General features: G+C 40.4%; 2 protein-coding genes across 4 annotated transcripts in view; both read left to right on the top strand.

Moving 5' to 3' along the window:
- Window positions 1-585: 585 nt before the first annotated feature.
- Window positions 586-3,007, top strand: coa7 (cytochrome c oxidase assembly factor 7). The gene is made up of 3 exons (XM_066677664.1): window positions 586-1,098; window positions 1,953-2,093; window positions 2,379-3,007. Exons 1-3 carry the CDS (start codon window positions 993-995, stop codon window positions 2,819-2,821), a joined length of 690 nt encoding a protein of 229 aa, XP_066533761.1. The 5' UTR covers window positions 586-992; the 3' UTR covers window positions 2,822-3,007.
- Window positions 3,008-4,928: 1,921 nt separating this feature from the next.
- ralgps2 (Ral GEF with PH domain and SH3 binding motif 2) overlaps window positions 4,929-18,790 on the top strand; it is a 150,735-nt gene continuing 136,873 nt past the window's right edge. For all 3 annotated transcript variants that reach the window (XM_066676136.1, XM_066676135.1, XM_066676134.1), the window contains exon 1: window positions 4,929-5,144. The gene's annotated coding sequence lies outside the window, so the exon portion shown is untranslated. The remainder of the gene's footprint in view (window positions 5,145-18,790) is intronic.

The raw sequence follows: 18,790 nt of genomic DNA, 5'->3' as shown, positions 1-18,790 counted from the left end.
ATAAATGACTTCTAAAATTATCTCATAAACAGAAGTTAGGTTTTAGCGATTTAATCAGTAAATATATAAAATATTATCAAAGATTTTGATAATATATATATATATATATATATATATATATATATATATATATATATATATATATATATATATGTAGAATGTTTAAACATTTAAAAGCTGCCAATTCGTCTATCAAGATAAGGAAGGTAAAAGTAAAGAAGTCAAAGTCTTTCTTTCTTTAGCTGAAGCTACATTGAACAGGGTAACAAATATAAGCACTTCATTTGTGTTTAATTTTGAAGTACACAAACTTTACTGGCACTTTTCATTCACACATTAGACTGGAGATTTGTTATCATTCGTGCCAAATATTTACGTTCCATTTAATATTTTATAAATCACGGATTGAATGTGATTCTCCGGGTATAGACATTTTAGGATCATATCAGAAGTCAGAAATGTTTAGTTTGGTGACAAACCTTCAAAATATTTATTAGTTTTCAGGACTTAATAATGCGTGGTAACAAGATGGATTAAGATGTGTGAACGAGATATTTCAGGCGGGGGAATGAACCAATAAGTCATGACTAAATAACTGACTGAAATTCAGACTCTTCACCGAGAGTCGACTTCCAAATCTTAGCTAGAAAGTTGATTTAGTCAACCGACTCAAAGAGCCGACTCGGACGACGAAGCATTAGTTTGGTGTAGCTTAGCAAAGAAGGAAGTTAGCGGTTGTAGTTTTCGTGTCTTTGTTTTGTAAAGAAATAAGGGCTTTGAAAACGTTTCAAACTCCAAAGCGTCAGTTTATTACTAACTCCGCTTGTTTTATTTGTGTTTTGGGCTTTGCCTGTCGGATCACTGGAGGCACTAAAATTCAATAAGATTTTGCCGGTGTCAGCGAGCCACAGACCAAGGTCACATGTTACACACGCTTCTATCTAACACGTGAAAAAGTATACGCCTGAAAGAGGAGCCTTGTTTTTAAAAGAATGGCTGGATTGATTAATTTTGAAGACGAAAAGGAAGTGAAGGAGTTCTTAGACAACCTGGGAGTGGAATACAGTTATCAGTGTTACAGAGAGAAAGACCCTGAAGGTAATGCTACATAGACCTGAGAGCTGTCCTCCTCTCACAGTGCTGAACACTCATACATACCAAACCACACTGATATTTAAACCACACACGCACATGTATTAGCCACAACATCATGACCACTCCTTGTTTCTACATTCACTGTCAATTCTCTCAACTTCTTAGTTCTACAGTTACAAAGTGTAGTCCATCTCTTGCTCTGCATACCTTGGTTGCCCCCCACCCCGCACTACACCCTGTTCTTCCATGGTCAGGACCCCCACAGAGCAGGTACGATTTGGGTGCTGGATCATTCTCAGCACTGCAGTGACACGGATGTGCTGGTGGTGTGTTAGGGTGTTTTGTGCTAGTACTAGTGGATCAGGCACAGCAGGTCCACCCTTCACCCTTCACAGGAACTGTGTGACGATAATATGTATACACAGTAAGATGCTCTGGATATGAGGTTCTGCCAGATGTCATAAATATAAATGAAACAACAGAACAGAAATCCCAGAAAGAATAAATAGTAACTAAATGTCTAAAGTCACTTTACTCCCAAATACACTTGAGTAAAAATATTCATTCATTCTTCACTGGGCACAAGGCAGGAATACACCCTGGGTAGGGTTCTAGTCCATCACAGGACATCTACAACTTACTCTTGCAGTCATTCCCACACTCACGACTATGGGCAATTTTGCTCTGCCAATCCACCTACCTGCATGGAGCTATGTGATAGTGACACTCCCTGTTGCATCACCGCACCGTCCAGTATGAGTATTCCATCAAATATCTGCTGACGGTCACATAGGAAATATCTCCCTACTGAAATCTAGTAATAAAGATTTTGTTTTTAATTTTTGTTTGTTTATTAGGTTGTCAGAGACTGGCAGATTACCTGGAGGGTGTGAAGAAAAACTATGAGTCCACAGCTCAGGTCCTCAAGTACAACTGCGAGGTGAATGGCCACGGTGAAAGCTGCTACAAACTTGGGGCTTACCATGTCACTGGCAAAGGTATAATTTAGTTGTTTATTAATCAATTGTCATTCAAGAGATTTACAGTGCTTTATTAAATTCTGTTATAAGAAACAGATAAATAATGCAACAAACTGAGGCACACTAAAGGCAGCCAAGGCATAATGACAAATACAAATCACACTTAAGAGAGGTTGGAGAATGACGTGATTGCTTTATGATACATAACATGGGCCCTTTAAAACAGCCCTGTGTGTTTAATATCTTTTACAGCCAGCAGCTAACACAATGGGTGTATTTTTCATCTTCTCTTTGCCACATCAGGCGGAGTGACAGAGTGCCTGAAAACAGCCTACTCCTGCTTTGTGAAGGCATGCAATGCCAAAGGAAAGAAGTCTGTGGATGCTTGCCACAATGTCGGGTTGCTGGCCCACGATGGCCGAGCTTTGGAAGGTGGTCCAGACGCTGTGGCTGCTCGTCAGTACTATGAGAAGGCGTGCGATGGGGGTTTTGCTCCAAGCTGCTTCAACCTGAGCGCCCTCTACATTCAGGGCTCCGCTGGCATGGACAAAAACATGCCTCTGGCTCTGAAGTATGCCATGCGGGCCTGTGAGCTGGGCCATGTTTGGGGCTGCTCCAACGCCAGCCGCATGTTTAAACTGGGCGACGGCACAGAGAAGGATGACCAGAAGGCAGAGGAGCTAAAGAACAGAGCAAAGGAACTCCACGGACAGCAGAAAGAGCAACAGCTAAAGTTTGGAGAGTGAATGACATGGACTTACTGTGGCATTTGTGTGTTTTAAAGGAAGTAGGGAACAAAGGGTTTGAGCAATGTGCCTGTGTTTTGAACTGTGCCATTGATGCTATGCATTTTCAGAAGACCTTCCACCAGCCAGTGGATCCAGCCGTTTGCTCCGATCTTTGACAGTAACATTACGTTGATTCATATTACACAGAAGATAAAGAATATAAATAAATATTCTTTGATACGTGCTGTTATGTGCATCTTGATTGTACATTATACATACATAGGATTCATTATGTATTTAAACAGGTTTATTCAGGGTGGTCTCAATATTTTACAGTCCCAACCAATACATTTACTACCAATACCGTCATATAGAAACATGTCAAGTGGCATGAGATTTTGTAATTGACATTTATTGATAGTCTAGGGCTTCACGGTGGTACAGTAGTGTCACAGTCACACAGCTCCTGGGACCTGGAGGGTGTGGGTTCAAGTCTGTGAGGAGTTTGGTGTGTTCTCCCCGTGTCTGCATGGATTTCCTCCCACGGTCCAAAAACACACATTGGTGGGTGGATTGACGACTCAAAAGTGTGCTTATATGTAATGTTGATAACATTTTATTTGTAAATGTGATGATGGTAAATGGAAGTGTTTATAAAACACACACACCTCTTTTCTTTGGGTACTGCCTTAAAACGCACTCTACGTACCTCTCCACCATGAACTGATTGCAACCCTCGACTCTAATACCAACCTAATCCTAACTCACCAAACCAGCAAAACCCCTGTTATTCAACGGTCATGTTTAAAATACAATTAACAAAATTATGAAATATGAAAATTCACGGTTTTTGTAGTGATGTGGGTAGATTAACATTTTTTCATTGGTATAAGAATGGCAGCATCAGTATGCATTACAACTTGCAATTACATTGCGTACAACTTTCATTTTCATTCATTCAATCATTGTCTGTAATTGCTTTGTCTGGTCCAGAGCCCACCTGGAATCATTGGGCGCAAGGCGGGAATACACACTGGAGGGGGCGTCAGTCCTTCACAGGGCAACACACACTCATGCATTCACTCACATACTCACGCCTACGGACACTTTTCAATCGCCAATCCACCTACCAGTGTGTGTTTTTGGACTGTGGGAGGAAACCCACACGAACACAGGGAGAACACACCAAACTCCTCACAGACAGTCACCCGGAGCGGGAATCGAACCCACAACCTCCAGGTCCCTGGAGAAACACTGTTGTGCCACAGCGAGTATATATTTAGTATTAATTTTGAATGACATTCAAGAGAATTTCAAATCACCCCTCCAGTGAAAAATCAATTATTTTACCTCGTTAAAATGTCTGTATTAGTAGTTATATATATTCAGACAGCCAGGGTTTCTTATGTCATTGAACCAAAGAGTTTATCCTGGCAGTTTGCGGGGTGTTTTTCTTTTCTTTCTTTCTTTCTTTGCATGTGAGTGGGCTGCAAAGGGTAAGTGAAGATAGCTGTGGGGACTAATTACATGTTCTTAGAACTGTGCGTACTCCATGAAATCAAAGGTGTAAAGTTAAATCTAAACCAATTTTAAGTCATTGGTGTGTCTGTTATTGGAAATAACTTCTAAATACATCATTTAGAAGATCAGAACCGAGTCATACGGATTTGATTGGTGACAGGAGGCCCAGATTTCTGTGATGTGGAGATGTACCTCACTCTTCCAAGGGTAGTCCACCAGAGGGCGCCAATCTCAAAGAAAATCGCGCTCTAATAAATTACACCATTCATTTGGGGGAAATGAATTAATGTCAGGACGAAATAAACCTACCCCGAGTTCTCACGAAAACAACTTATTATTGCAGAAACACTTAAAAAAACTATTTTCATTTAAGTGTCAATTGCAGTTTTAGTCCCTCTCCTATGTTTCTAGTTTCCCCCTGCAAGGGAAATGTCTGTGAGAACATTTTCAGCTAGCGGAGTCTCAGTACCAGAGCTGGAGTGCGGTTTTTAGCGCGCTGTTCCCGGTGGGTGTGTTGAAGAGAGGTCGGTTCTCCTCCACGCTCATGCGACCAACCGTCTCCTCAGACACCGAGATAAAGACGAGCGTCCCCCGCTACGAGTTCCAGAGCTCCGCCCCGCTCAACACCATCACTGCATCCCTCCCTCCTTCCCTCCACCCGTTCAAACACATACACACACGCACAAGCACAGAGCCACGCTCCGATACACTTGTCTTGTGGACACATTGGAGGTACATTTAAAGCGACTAAACCTACGAAAGCGAGTGAAACTATTAGCAGTTCTCAGGAGGATTAAACCCTCGGAGCTCGGAGACAGAGGTGAGTCTGAGTCCTGTTTATGTTTATTCACGGACCGCTGCATGGTAACGGCTCGCTAGCTAACAGCTAACCCAGCTAACGGACCGCTTTCTGTGTCTGTGAGGCTGAAGTTGGCTCCCTTTGGCGCCAGCTCCTTAATTTGAATTTGTCGTTCCACCCTAAACGATGTAGCGGTAACCGCTGAACCAGTTAAGGCGGAACGAAAAAAATCAAAATCAGAAGCTGGCGAACAGGGAGCCAACTTCTGTCTCATCCGCTTCAGTGTTAATTTAAATCCTAGGAGCACAGCTCGCCTCGGAGATTAACGGTAACCCGCCCTCCGAGCCACACCGGCCAGGGCAGTGCATGAAGATAATCATGATTAGAGCTCAGTTAACAGACTGCTGGTGACATATAGCTAATACAGCTGTGTTTTCTCACTCAGCATATGTAATGTTTTTAGCTTGCCGGCTAGCTGAGTTCAGCAGACTTTCAGTGATGTTGTTGCAGGATTAATTTCATTCGTGTGCGGCGTTTGTGCTGCTGGCTAACGGTAGTCGTCATTTCTAATACCGTAGGTAGCTGCATGTTTGGGGCTAGTTTGGCTCATTTTTTGGGCTCTTTCGCAGTTATAACACCGCGTCTTCTCTTTTTAACTACTTGTTGGTGTTCCTTGGTCGTTTGAGACGTGATCCAATGTCTCTGTCCCTGTGCAGACCCTGGGGTGTGTCATTGTTGGGGTTTACACTGAACAACCCGAAGCATCTCCACGCCCAACTCCTTTAAACTCAATTACAGTCCACACCTCGGTTCCCTTCAGACACATGAAAAAGCCTGTAGTACAGTGTACAAGCCGTGTACTCCAAAGCTTTTATTTAATTTCCAAAAGGGTCAATGGGCACAGGTTTTTCATTGTATCAACACGAGAAATTTATGATCGTGGAGTACCTCTGTTTGAACATAAAACTCTGCCTCCGTCAAACAAACAGTCCTTGAAGAGAGAGAAGAAAATAACACTCAATTCATTTCTTATATTTGGAGAAATCCACAGGTGTTTGTGACCATGTTTCTGCCGTGAGAACACCAGTTAGTGCTATGAGGCTGAAAACATGCGTAGCAACGCCATTACTACGAAAAGTAAATAGACAAAAAAGAATTAACTGTCCAAACCAAACCATTCGACTGGAGTTCTGTGAGCAATGGACTGGCGCCTCTAGAGCCATGCATTTAAATTCTAAGACTTGAACTGAATGCAAGACTTTCATGAATTAAATCTTTAAAAAGGCAAAGGATGAATGTGATGAACTGAGATTTGAACTGATGAGGCTTCTGTGTAAGTTTCTGTTAAATGTGTTTATATCTTTTCCTCATGAATCTGAAAAACGATTAACTTGGACTGCTTTACTGGAAATTAAATGAAGGGTAGTCTCTGCCTTTGGCTTAGCACTCTTAGTCTTGTAGTTTATATTTTATTCTTAGCAGCTTTTACAATCCTCAAATTAGCACCCCTTTCATGTGTCTGAACTGCCTAGATAGCACCCGCCTAGGTTTTGGGATAAAAGATAAACGATAGTTCAGTTAGCGTTACTTTAGCGAGGGTAGTAATCATCCACCATGAGAGTCCGATCACGCCCTCCTCAGCAGATCAGCCCAGCATACAAAGAAGCACAGAACAACCCCGTGTGATAAATTTTTCACGACGTGATGAGCTGGCACGTATATGGTGAAGCCAGCATCAATGGGTTTAAATCGAACTTGCTGGTACTGGGTATTAAAATCCTCCAGGCAGCAGATCAATATCAATGACTGACAGGGGTCATTGGGCCTTTCCACTGATGCTGAGTACACCATCACCGTTGATCACTACAGAGAGAGCCATTATTTAATCATTGATTCTTATTTACTGGTCAAAAGCTGGTCACTGATGTCTGAATGTTTGCAAACACTTTCTTTTTTGACATGTTTCTTTTGAAATCTTTGATTTAAGGTTTTTTGACCAGCCTCTGGTCTCCTGGGAAGACTTGACAGTAGAGGTCGAAACATTGCTGTGAGGATTTGATTGCATTAAGCTCCAGAAGCTAACTACCTCTGTGTGCAACTGAACAGGTGTCAGCAATAAGTGCACGTTAGGTAGCTGATTAGAGCTCCATTTTTGCCTACTTAAATATAGAAAGACAGTATTAGCTATCGCAAAGTGGTATTGGGTTAATGGGTTTAATTCCAAGTAGCTAACACGCGTTGTAAATTTAGTGTCTGTGAATTCATGCATTGCTGAAGCATTAGCTGCTCCTCTGACCCAGTCTGAACAACAGAGAGCTCTTTCTTTGTCACTGTCAGGTGTCAGGGGCAGTTCTTGTATTGACCACTGCTATGAACTCTCAACACCTGACCCAAAGGCCATAGGTTCAAATATTTTCCTGAAGCTCCATGAGTCCCTACACACTTGTGCTGAAGATGAGCAAATGGGTGCTAGTCCATTGCTTTGTGTTCTAGTAATATCTTGTTTTATTGTTTAATCTTGTGTTATTATAATTTTTTAATGTATGGGAACAGTAAATATTTTCATAAATATGTGCTTCACAGCCTGACCTAAATAAAAATATAATGAGTTTAAGATAAAGTAGTAATAATCATAATAAAAAGAGTACCAAATGTAGTAAAATGAGTTGTAAAATAGACATCGGTGGCAATAATTCTTAGAAATGTGTGTTCTCATCAGGCTTCTAACTGTGAGAGAACGGTATAGACAATATAACATTTCCTGTATATGTGTTTGAACCTATCTACTATCTGCTGCTATTTGAAGTCATATTCAAGCCCAAAATGACTTTTAATACCAATTAAAGACAGTGATTTCATGATACAGTAATGTTCACAGTAATATTGTGAATCATCATCATCATCAGAGCAGACTTACTGCAGAAAGCTTTGCTTAGTCTGTGAACTACAGCTATGAAAATACTAACCTCCACTGGACATTGTAGTAGTGCATTTTTACCTAATGTAATTAACAATGTCTAAGCATAATTAGCTATTTAAACATATTGTCACTATCCAATTAAACATTTAAAAAACTACATTATTTGAATGCAGCAGTCGTCTTTTAACTTGTGTGAAAATTTCATGGATAAACATTTAGAGTGGTTATTATTATTATTTTTACTTTGTGTGTTGCAGGTACTGCGTGGACTATTTTCCAACTACGTATTATTAAAGTACCAAGTCATTCTTGTACATGAGTGGATAACAGTGCCCCCTCTGGAAAACAGGGCTTTATAACGGCATGCCAATACATTGTGTATCAAAGAGGCAAACTAATCACTAAATACATTGTTAATTTGAGTAGTTAATTTTATTTTTGTGATTGTGGAAACATTGGTCGGCACATTAGAGCATAAAATAAAAGCCTGTACCTGTTGAGATTTACTCAGTCAGGCTTGAGTGTGCCATGGAAGCTGGATTATTATGCGATAAAAGAAAAGTCTAGCTGAATCCAAGATTCTTATATGCTACAGTGAGTTATCTTTCTGAGCTGCTTTAAACTACAGGTTCGTCAGGCTCTCTCTGTCCAACAATCCATTCCCTGGTGCACTGTTTGTCCTGATGCATTAAACAAGGATTGGTCAAATACGTGAGATCTAAAATGCAACTCGTTTTTCTTGGCTGCATTGACGAAATGCTCCCCCTATTTCACAAAACACATTTTTAAAATGGAATTATAATTCTAAAATTGTTTTATAGTTTTGATGTTGTCATAAGTGTTTGTAAACAAACAGTCAGGCAGACATCTGGCATGGCCTAATCTTCATAAATCATAACGATATTGGCCCGTGACCAGGGTTGTGTGCTGGGCCTCATGCTGGCTTTCTGAAACAGAGCTGCACAGTCATATATTTTAATTAAATTGTGATATTTTTTCCCCTTTTAGCCTCTCCTTGATTGCAGTTAGTTAATGCATTTTGTTTTAACAGCTTCGCAGTGTCCAAAGCAAACTAGTAATGACCAGCCCTGCTCAGTAAAAAAAAAAGTGCTGTAGTGAATCACAGGACTTTTGTTAAACATGAGAGTGCACTGACAAGCTGATGCTAGGTGTTTGTGAGGAGTGTACTGAAGAATATGTCACAATGTGAGAGTTTCAGTGTAATTCCATGCTGTATTTATGCGTAGACTTTACTGTGAGGTTTGACTCTAGTAATCTCTCCCAGGAATGCACCAGGATCCTCAGGCTTAGCCTCAAACAAGCAATCAGCAATTTGTCAGCTTTATATTAGTCTATACTGCATTATTATTGTATAGCGCATGACCGGATTACAGGAGTCAAATGAAATACAGTAATGCCATATTTGAGTTCCACCACTGCAGCTGTATTATACGACACACTTTTCCCATTAGACCATTGACTCTTGCTTTTTATGTAGTATTTTATCTTTTCTACACTGATAAGCCATAACATTTTGACCACCTCCTTGTTTCTACACTCACTGTTCATTCTCTCAGATCTATTGACCATATATGATCATTGTGTAGTTTTGCAATTACAGACTCTAGTCCACACCTTGCCCTGTATACTTTGTTGGCATTGTTTCACTCTGTTCCTCAATGGTGAGGATCCACACAGCATCATGCTGCTGGAGATTTTAAACCCCTTAAGGCTGATTTATACTTCTGCATTGACCTGCATACGCCGCAGGCTACGCAAGAGCCCTATGCCATTGTGAGTGTTTATACTTCTGCGTTGATGCCTGATTCGCTCTGGAATTACACCACCACCCACTAGGGTTGAATCTCAAACATCTTCCTCTATACTGTGTAGTATACAATGTAGTGATGTAGTAGAATTAATTTATATAAATCTTTAAAGTGCACTATTTAGGGAGTAGGGTGTTGTTTGGGACAGACCGTAGTGTACATGAGGTGCCAGGAAAGTAACAAATACAAAGCCGGCATATGTTTCCTGTGTGATCAATCTTCTCATAATTTTTTCCCGGCTACGTCTGTATTTTTCTTTTGTGTGACATTTTTATTCATCCCTGATGTCCACACCATTTCTGAGCATATTTCTTGCTATGAAATTGCTGCTGTCTGCGGTGTGAAGAGGAGTTTATGTACTTCTTCAGTTCAGCATAAACAGTGTCCGTCCGACTACTGACCAATCACATTGCAATCTGTGTCGAAGCGACACCTATTTGCAGTTCTGAAGAGGTGTGTGTCAGGTTATGGCATAGGCCATGAAAGGGGGCAAACAAAGTATGCAGAGCAACAGCTGGACTACCGTCTGGAATTGTGAAATTACAAAGTACCAGTGTAGTCAAGAGAATAGACAGTGGGTGTAGAAACAAGAAGTAGCCATAATGTTCTGGCTTATTGGGATGTGTGTGTTTTCAAAACTGATTTCTTTGTTAAATTATATAAAATAAAATCTGTGTTTTTGGGTTTAAAATGGTTGTTTGGCCCTTAATAATAATAATTTGTTGCATGGGTTAAGTTCTCTCGTGGTCCAGCTTGAGTTTTTACATTGTTCTCAGTTGTTTATGCATCAGATGTTCATTTTAACCTCTTCCTGTCTTGTCTAGGACTGCCTATATCCATGGATAACAGCCTCCTAAGCAAATGACAATAAGGAAGAGTGGGGAATTGTTTGGGTTAGGATTACAGGCCTGTGTTGTGTGTCCTCAGCTTGTCTAGGCTGGCAGTGATGGCTCGCAGTGAGAAGCTAATATTAGGAGGATGTAACCTGTAATTTTACAGCTTTGCCCTTCTTTGGTTAGCATAGCAACCAAAGTAAAATCAGGAGTGTGTGTTGGGGATAGACTCTGGCCATATGGCTCAGTCCCCTCTGTGCTCCACAGTGAAATGTGATTATTCACAGATTACATCTGTGTGAAACAGGACTCTCCTACTTCACCAGAACTGCCCTTTGTGTGCGAGTGTGTGTTCAGGTTCATGCAGCCTGCTCTGGTTTGTCTCCCTGCTCAGATGACAAGGGACTTTCTGAAACACAAGATGTGTAAAGCTGCACAGGGCACTTCGTTTGCAGCCATTTGTCCCAACATCTGTTGTTGTGCCCTGAGCTAGTCTAAAAAATGGTGTCTGCTGCATTCATGCGTTCTGCCTCTGTGTACTGGGTCATTCAACTTTAGGGAGTTTTCCAGGGGAATCTCCAGCTAAGACTGTCCATTATGGGCCACATCTGCAGCTGCTTTCTCTCCCAGAGAGGCACATAAACACAGGCTCTATGTGCCTCTATGGTCTCACACAAAAGGTTTGATCCTTACAATCGACATAAATGGTGTTTTGCATTCCTGAAGTGAATAGACACAATTTTAGTTTCAGACAAATATTGTTTTCTATTTTCAGCCGTCAGCAGCTTTTCTTTTCACACTGTAATACTACTGAGAAAATCCTGTAGCTGGTCACATTCATGCCATGTTTACGTTCCTTATTTTTATAAGAGTAGCCAAAATAGCATCTTAATGCTAAAATTCACATGAAACTCATAGCTTCTCATACATGTATGTATGTGTTTATACTTCTGTGAACATTGATGTGGCAGTGTACCCAAAGCAAAAGCTAAATGCAAATTCCTTCCTCTGTTCAAACGAAATCCGTGTATTTAGCATAATAGATTGTGTTAATGTAGCATAAGAAACTTGTGTCCGTAAACACAAAAAGCTTTTTGGCATCTGGGTTTAGTGTATATTTATTTATATTTCCTTTTGGAAAATAAGTATGACTTTGTCATGTTTGTGACACTGTAGTTGTATGTTTTTATGCTTGTAGCTCCCTTGCCATAATGTGTATCTGTGTTGCTGCAGTTGACATGTTTGACATGCCAGTGCTCTCAGAACAGTGAGCTCTCACCTCCTGTTTTAGTCAGACGGCCTGTGAGCCCCCCAGCCGTTCCGCTTGGCCAGAGGGGAAGTGAGAGGCGATGAAGAGTGGGATGATGAGGGGCAAGTTTTCCTCAAAGTGCCAGCCTAGAACTACACACACAAACACACAAACATTGCCCAGCAGGAGTAGGTCTTGCCTTTGATAGATTTAGGCTGCTTTGAACTAGGCATTTGCAACCTGAAGGCTTCAAAACACATCCTGTGTATAATATACAGTATCAAATTGTAATGTGTCTTTTATTTAAACATATGTATGAATTATTAAAGAATTGGCTTTTCACATAAAAATATAATATAATATAAAAAGGGCCAAATAGCACTACAGGACAAGAATATGGGCATCTATCGTGGTACTTACATACATCATTGTGATGAGGTTAAGGCCTGCCTCATCACTAAGTCTGTAGTGGATATTAGACAGTATTTCTGTTAGCATTTTAAATGTGAAAATATATAATATACTTAACTGTTACTTCTTGTCTCTGCTAAAGGAAACGTGGTCCATCCATCTGCCCTTTTTGTAGATGCCGAAGGGCCCTCAGTTAACTAAAAGGGCTGGAGGGCTGGGCTGGTATTGAAACGAATTAGAATGAGTAGAAAATAAATGTACTTGCCGGTAAGATGTAGATGACATGTCCATGCTTGTGTTTTTTTTTAAAGATTTTATGTATTTGTCATTAATGATTTCAAGGATGTCCCACCTGGGGGTGAGCATGGTTTAGCCCAAGCTAATTAGGGGCCTGGGCTAAAAGCTATAAAGTGAGGTCAGTAGAGTCATTATGTAGAACCATGTCTTAACGGTCTGTGGGCAATAGGTCTTGAAATAGTTTGACATTTGAAAGACTGCGGTAAAGTGAGGGTAAAAGCTAGACATTGAATCATGGAGAAGATATTTAAATAGTTATATGTATTTTTTTTAGATTTCCTTTTTGGTAATTTTTTAAATTTTATTTGGTAATCTTTTATATATATTTTTTGATGAGTATTTAATGTAATAAAATTACATGTTTATGGTGAAAATAATTCTGGGGTTTGGAGTGATCCATGATTGGAGGACCCAGTATCATATACTTCCACTCAGTCTGGTAGCAATGACAATTTCCACACATAACAATCATTAATCTGAACTGTAGAACAGGACACTATTATTACTTGGGAGAAAAAATAAAGTTGGTTGTGGACATATCATTAATAACATTTTAAGCAGCAAGTCAAGTTTTGCTTGTTTTATAATGGCACACTGATGTACTTTTAGGCCTGATTTCAGATATTTATACTTAATATTTCTAAATAATCAGTCATCCTAAATGATCTGGTAGTTTTTAGAACTGTCATTGGTAATCAACCAAATCATAGTGTATGCTGTAGATGAAGACCTCAGTGTCTCATTTCACATAACAAAATGTTTAGGAGACAGGCGCAGGCACTAATTATGTATGTATGGGACTCTCTGGGAAATGTTAACAGCTTATTGTGGTTTAAAACATGGCATTGGATTTGATGTCCTTGAGCAAGAACGTCACTGGTTGCTCTATGTAACTTGTAATTAGAGAGCACTTCACATGTGCTGTGTGGGACGAGTTTCTCATAGAATTGTGTGTGTGTTTGTGTACACGTTCACATTTGAAAGTGAAGTTTTCCTGCTGTGGCACCCTGTCAGATGAAGTAGGTGTCTGCAGCCCAGAGTGTGATAGCGTGTAAAGTGGCAGTGCTGTATATGAGCAGCTCGCTGTGCACTCCACCAAGTGCATAGTCTCTGGCTGGTCTGACAGACAACTTCAGACAGGGCACTGCCAAAGCTGGACTATGGCATTGGCAGGCTAGTTTTTTGTCAGTTAGAGGAATGGAAGGAAATGATCTGAAAGCAGAAGAAAAAGGAGAATCAATAGCAGTGCTGTCTGTCAGACACCAGTTGCCATGGCACTCAGCAGCATTGCAGTAAGGCCTACAAACATGGCAGTGTTACTGTAGGAGACAGTCAGCTCGGAATGGGTGATATGAGCTGAAATTAAGTTCTTAAAAAACTACATATATAATTATCTGTTAATTAAAACTAAACAAAATTGAAACAATGAATATCAGTTGGGTAGTGGAAATTACATAAGAGCATTACACATTATGAAATTGATGCTGGTACAATTCAATACAATGATGCAACATACTGAATGTACTAAAGAGATATATAATATGTACTAAAGAGATAAATATATTTACCCTACATTACCTACCATAATAGTGATCAAAAGGAATAAGGATGGGGAAATATTGACTACAATTTTTGTAATATTCATTTGTTACAAACAAACTTGAGGTGAACTCAGTAAAGGAAATATTCTGGAATGATATTATGTTAGCTCTGATATAGGCTACCAGTCAAAACTTATGCCTGTAGCGTATCCTAGTGTATCACAGTACTGGCAGTATTCAGCAGCACAGGACAAGAATCTCTACAAAGTTAAAATACAGATAAAAAGGACTAAAATTGCAGCAATCTGAGTCCACGTGTGTTTCACGGGTTATTCAGGCTCCATGTCAAAGCACATTCAGAAACATTCATACAGTCATCACTGTATTGATACACGCGGCAGGCTTGTCCTTGATGCACTGCTGCATCTGTATTTTCAACACAGCCCTAAGCTCAAGGTGGTTATTCATAATTCAGCATGAGTGGGTTTTTCAAGTTTTGGGGAAATAAGTTCTTGGACTTTCCAAATCTATATAGTATAGTGTCATGTAGGTATTCACACGGTGGGTAAATCCATTCTGTAGAATAACATCACATTCACTTTTATACGAGTGTACATCGAAAGAACAGCCCTCACACAGAGGTGGCTGTTGGTGTCATCTTCTGTTTCTTTGTTCCTCTTTCTCTTCCTCTGTGTCTCTCTCTCTCTCTCTATGTGGCTAAAGGGTGTGTTACGTGTGTTGTTAAGGCTGCTTCATTACGTTTTCTTTCAGCAGTTTTGAAAGTGTTGTTTTGAAAGGAAGTCCTGTGACTACTTCAGAGCAGCCCCAGTCACAGTTGAGAGTTTGAGAATGTGCTTTTCCTCTCCCTTAACTTGCGCATGTAAACACACACACACACACACACACACACACACACACACACTCGCAGCTGCTTGTAGACGGGTGTGTTTTTGGCATGTACTTCTGAAGTTTGCTGGTGGTTTGAACAATGCTGGTTACACTCTGTAGCTCCCTCTTTCCCCGTGTGGGTTTTGTTAGCATTCATTCGCAGAAGTAAACTGTTCTTACCAATAACACTTTAGTTCGACCTACCCACTGAAATCTGAATTGGAACAGAGACTTCTGCAGGATCAGAGGCAGTGTTGCATTAAGAGTACCGTGTTCTGCAGCCCTGCTGGCAGCTTTGACGAGATGTGCTATGGTTGCTAACACACAAAAACGTAGGTTTTGTTGAATTAAATACAGGCTATATGGCCAAAACTGTGATAATTGTTTATTGAAATGTTCGTTTAAATTTCAGGGAACACTTTCTAAGATTTTGAAATATTGCTATGAAGATGTGATTGCATTCAGCCATAAGGGCATCACCATCAAGAAACACATATTCTCAGAAGTTTTTGATAGAACTCCATCACTCCAGAGCCCAATGTCCAGTTACTGCTTGGCCCAGTGCTGGGGTGGCTTCATCTAGTCATGGTGCTACTGTTAAGCCTAGACAGAAGGTCTCATTAGCTTCTGGTGGTCTGTCTCTCTGTCTCTCTCTCTCCTGTCAATGTCTGTGGTGTGTTTGCTAGTGGGTAAGTCACACCTTCCTCCCCAGGGTTTCGCTCCATTCCGCTGCAGTTTGCCATATGGAGGCAGTGAACTTGGACTGTCCTTGTGCTGCCCTGTCTTCCATTCTATCGCTTCTTTTGTTTTGCTCCTGTCCCTGTCTTGTACCAACCCCTCTACCCCATCTCATTTTCCCCTCTTTCCTCCCCTCTCCCTTTTCACTGTATTTTCTCACCTCCCAAGAAAATGTAGTCCATTAACCTCTTTCTCATTTTAGGCAACACCCTCAAAATATTAGTTTGTTTCATATTAATGTGCAGTTTGTTCACAAAAATTAGAGTAAGGTTAAATTAGGCGTTCACTGCATGATTTTAGAGCATGATTTTTGGTGACATTTTGGTCACGTGAATTGGCATCATATACTACAAACCTGTGATTTATACACTGATCAGCCACAATGGCACTATTTTGATGGGTGCGGTATGCTCGGCAGCAAGTTAAGACTCAGTTTGAGATGTTAATGTTTTGAAAGCAGAAAAAATGTGATAGCACGTGGATCTGAATGACTTTGACAAATGCCAAATAACGATACTTGGGCGACTGGGTCAGAGCATTCCAAAAACAGCAAAAGTGGTCCAAGAAAGGACAGCCAGTGAACCAGGGAAGCAGTCATGGTTGCCCCAAGGATCACTTATGTATTTGAGAGTGTAGGCTAGCTCCCCTGGTCCGTTCCCACAGAACGGCTGCTGTCACATGTTGCTGAAAAGGTTAAAGTTGGCTTAGATAGAAAGCTATTAGAAAACAAAGTGTATCACAGCTTGGTCTGTATGGGGCTGTGTCTGTTCAGACCCCTTCGCTTCCTTGTGTGTCAGTGAGCATTAGGTGCCCTTGACCCTGCTTACTGGTTCACAGGTTATCTTTCCTTGGACTATTTTGGTAGGTCCTAACCACAGCAAAACAGAAACACCCCACGGTACTTGCTGTTTTGGAGATACTCTGATCACAACATTATGACCAGTACAGCTTGGCCCTTGTCAGAGTTGCCCAGATCCCTACGCCTGCCCAGTTTCTTGCTTCCAACATAAACCTCAATAACTGACTTTTCACTTGCAGACTAGACTCTGAGTACCAATCTTGTTGAGAAGGCCTGTTAACTTTCCTAACATCTGTCACAGTGCTCACAGAACCTAAAACCAGGACAATAAGCTGTACATATGTGGGTGTGGGTGATTTTTGTGTTTCATGAATCTAATCAAACTGCAAGACAAGTCACCAATATTCTGACAACTGTTCAGTCACCTGAATGTGTGTGCATTTGAGCAGCTAATCAGGCATGACTACTCCCTTTTCTGTCAGACAGTCCCCGAAGCAGATATATAGCTTAATCAAGCTTTTAAACCCACTGCCTAGCGCTAGTCTTAGTTAGTCTTATCCCTCTTTTTTTCTCTCCTAAATCTATAAGGTATAAGTCAAAAATTGTTTTAATTATTTTTACTGCCTAGTCTGCCCAGGCAAAGCTTTTTAACTAGGCCGTAAAAATAAGTCAAAATTTCGACTTTCGAATACTATCACCTCACTTTATTTATTTGCTCCATGCATTAATTTAAACTTCTGAGAGTGTTCTCCGTGCATTAGGCACAGGTGCATGTTTTCAGTGAGCTGAGGATAGGGCCGGGCAATTATCCAAAAATTAATCAAAATTGACATTCAGAACTTTTAATCGACCATTTTGTCTATATCGATTATATCAGTTATTTGTGTTTTGTTATTTCCCCACTGTGTGTTCATGTACTGTGCCTTTTAAAACCACTCTACCAAACTGTAGTCACGTGATTCTGCCACATGGAAATGCAGAGGATATCCAAGCAATTCAGGCAGCTCATACCAAAGAAAAGCACAGCGTCTGGTTTGGACATGCTGTGTTTTGCCTATAATTAAGACGAAACTGAACAAAAAGAAATCAAATGTAAACGCTGAGAGAAAACAGTTTCAGCGATCAATGCCCAATGCAATTTATTAATTGCTTTATTTTTAGCATATATGTAGATTTATTTGTAGTTGTAATCACAAATTCTCTCATGTATAAACAACATTATTGGCATCAGCATAGGTGTGCATGTAAAATACATGATATTGATATAGGCCCACAATTCATAGACCAGTGCTAACATATCCAAACATGTTAATGTGTCCTTTTTTGGAATAATGAAGTGTTTCAGTATATCTGTCCTTTTTACACACACACACACACACACACACACACACATGCAGATGTTACATTTGAGTAGTGAACAACATCTGTGGGAAAATCTGTATTTAGAGAGAAGAATTAAGTCTATCTTGACGCATGGCCCTTTTCTTAAAAACCTGTTCATCATCCTCCATCTTTCTCTGTGTGATAAGATCTCTGAGTGTATTGTAGCTGAGCTGGGGTCTCTCCAGTGTTTTATGAGGAATCTATCAGCACTCTGTACTTAAAGCCATGGAGATGGGCTCAAGTTAAGTGCTAGCCTTGCATTTCTTGGTCACAGCTTGTTCCAGCCTTTCGTCAAATCATATTTCAGTGCGTGTGTTCCTAACGCCTGCTTTATATTTCAGTGAAAACCACAGCTCATTTAAACATATTTTCCCTTTACTTTCATTGTGTCACTCATCTGAAGGCTCTCTAGGGTCTTCCTTTCTGACCACTGCTTTTAAAGTCTCTTTGGGAATAGCACTGTCCTTCTCCATTACTGATCACCAACTTGGAGAGGGTATTTCTGGATGTCTTAGCACAAGCTCTGTGGATGTCAAGGCACAGGTGGTCTGCCATTCTGGCTTTGCCTGTTTGAGCCCTTCAAACATCAGCAGGGAGCAGCAGGCATCTGTCAGACCAGCACTTCTAGGATTACACTCCTGGGACTTGGATCAGAAGTGCAAGAAAACTCTTTAAATCCTGCTTAATTCAGAACAGTATCTAAAGATCTCCAAATGACCAGATGATCTTAACATTAAACATTGACTGTTTCAGACCAAAGAGATCTCTGGAAAACATCA

The sequence above is a fragment of the Hoplias malabaricus genome, chromosome 7 (genome assembly GCF_029633855.1).
Source record: "Hoplias malabaricus isolate fHopMal1 chromosome 7, fHopMal1.hap1, whole genome shotgun sequence".
Lineage (NCBI taxonomy): Eukaryota > Metazoa > Chordata > Actinopteri > Characiformes > Erythrinidae > Hoplias > Hoplias malabaricus.
Note: the sequence above shows the minus strand (reverse complement) of the source record. Positions and strands in the feature narration are given on the sequence as shown.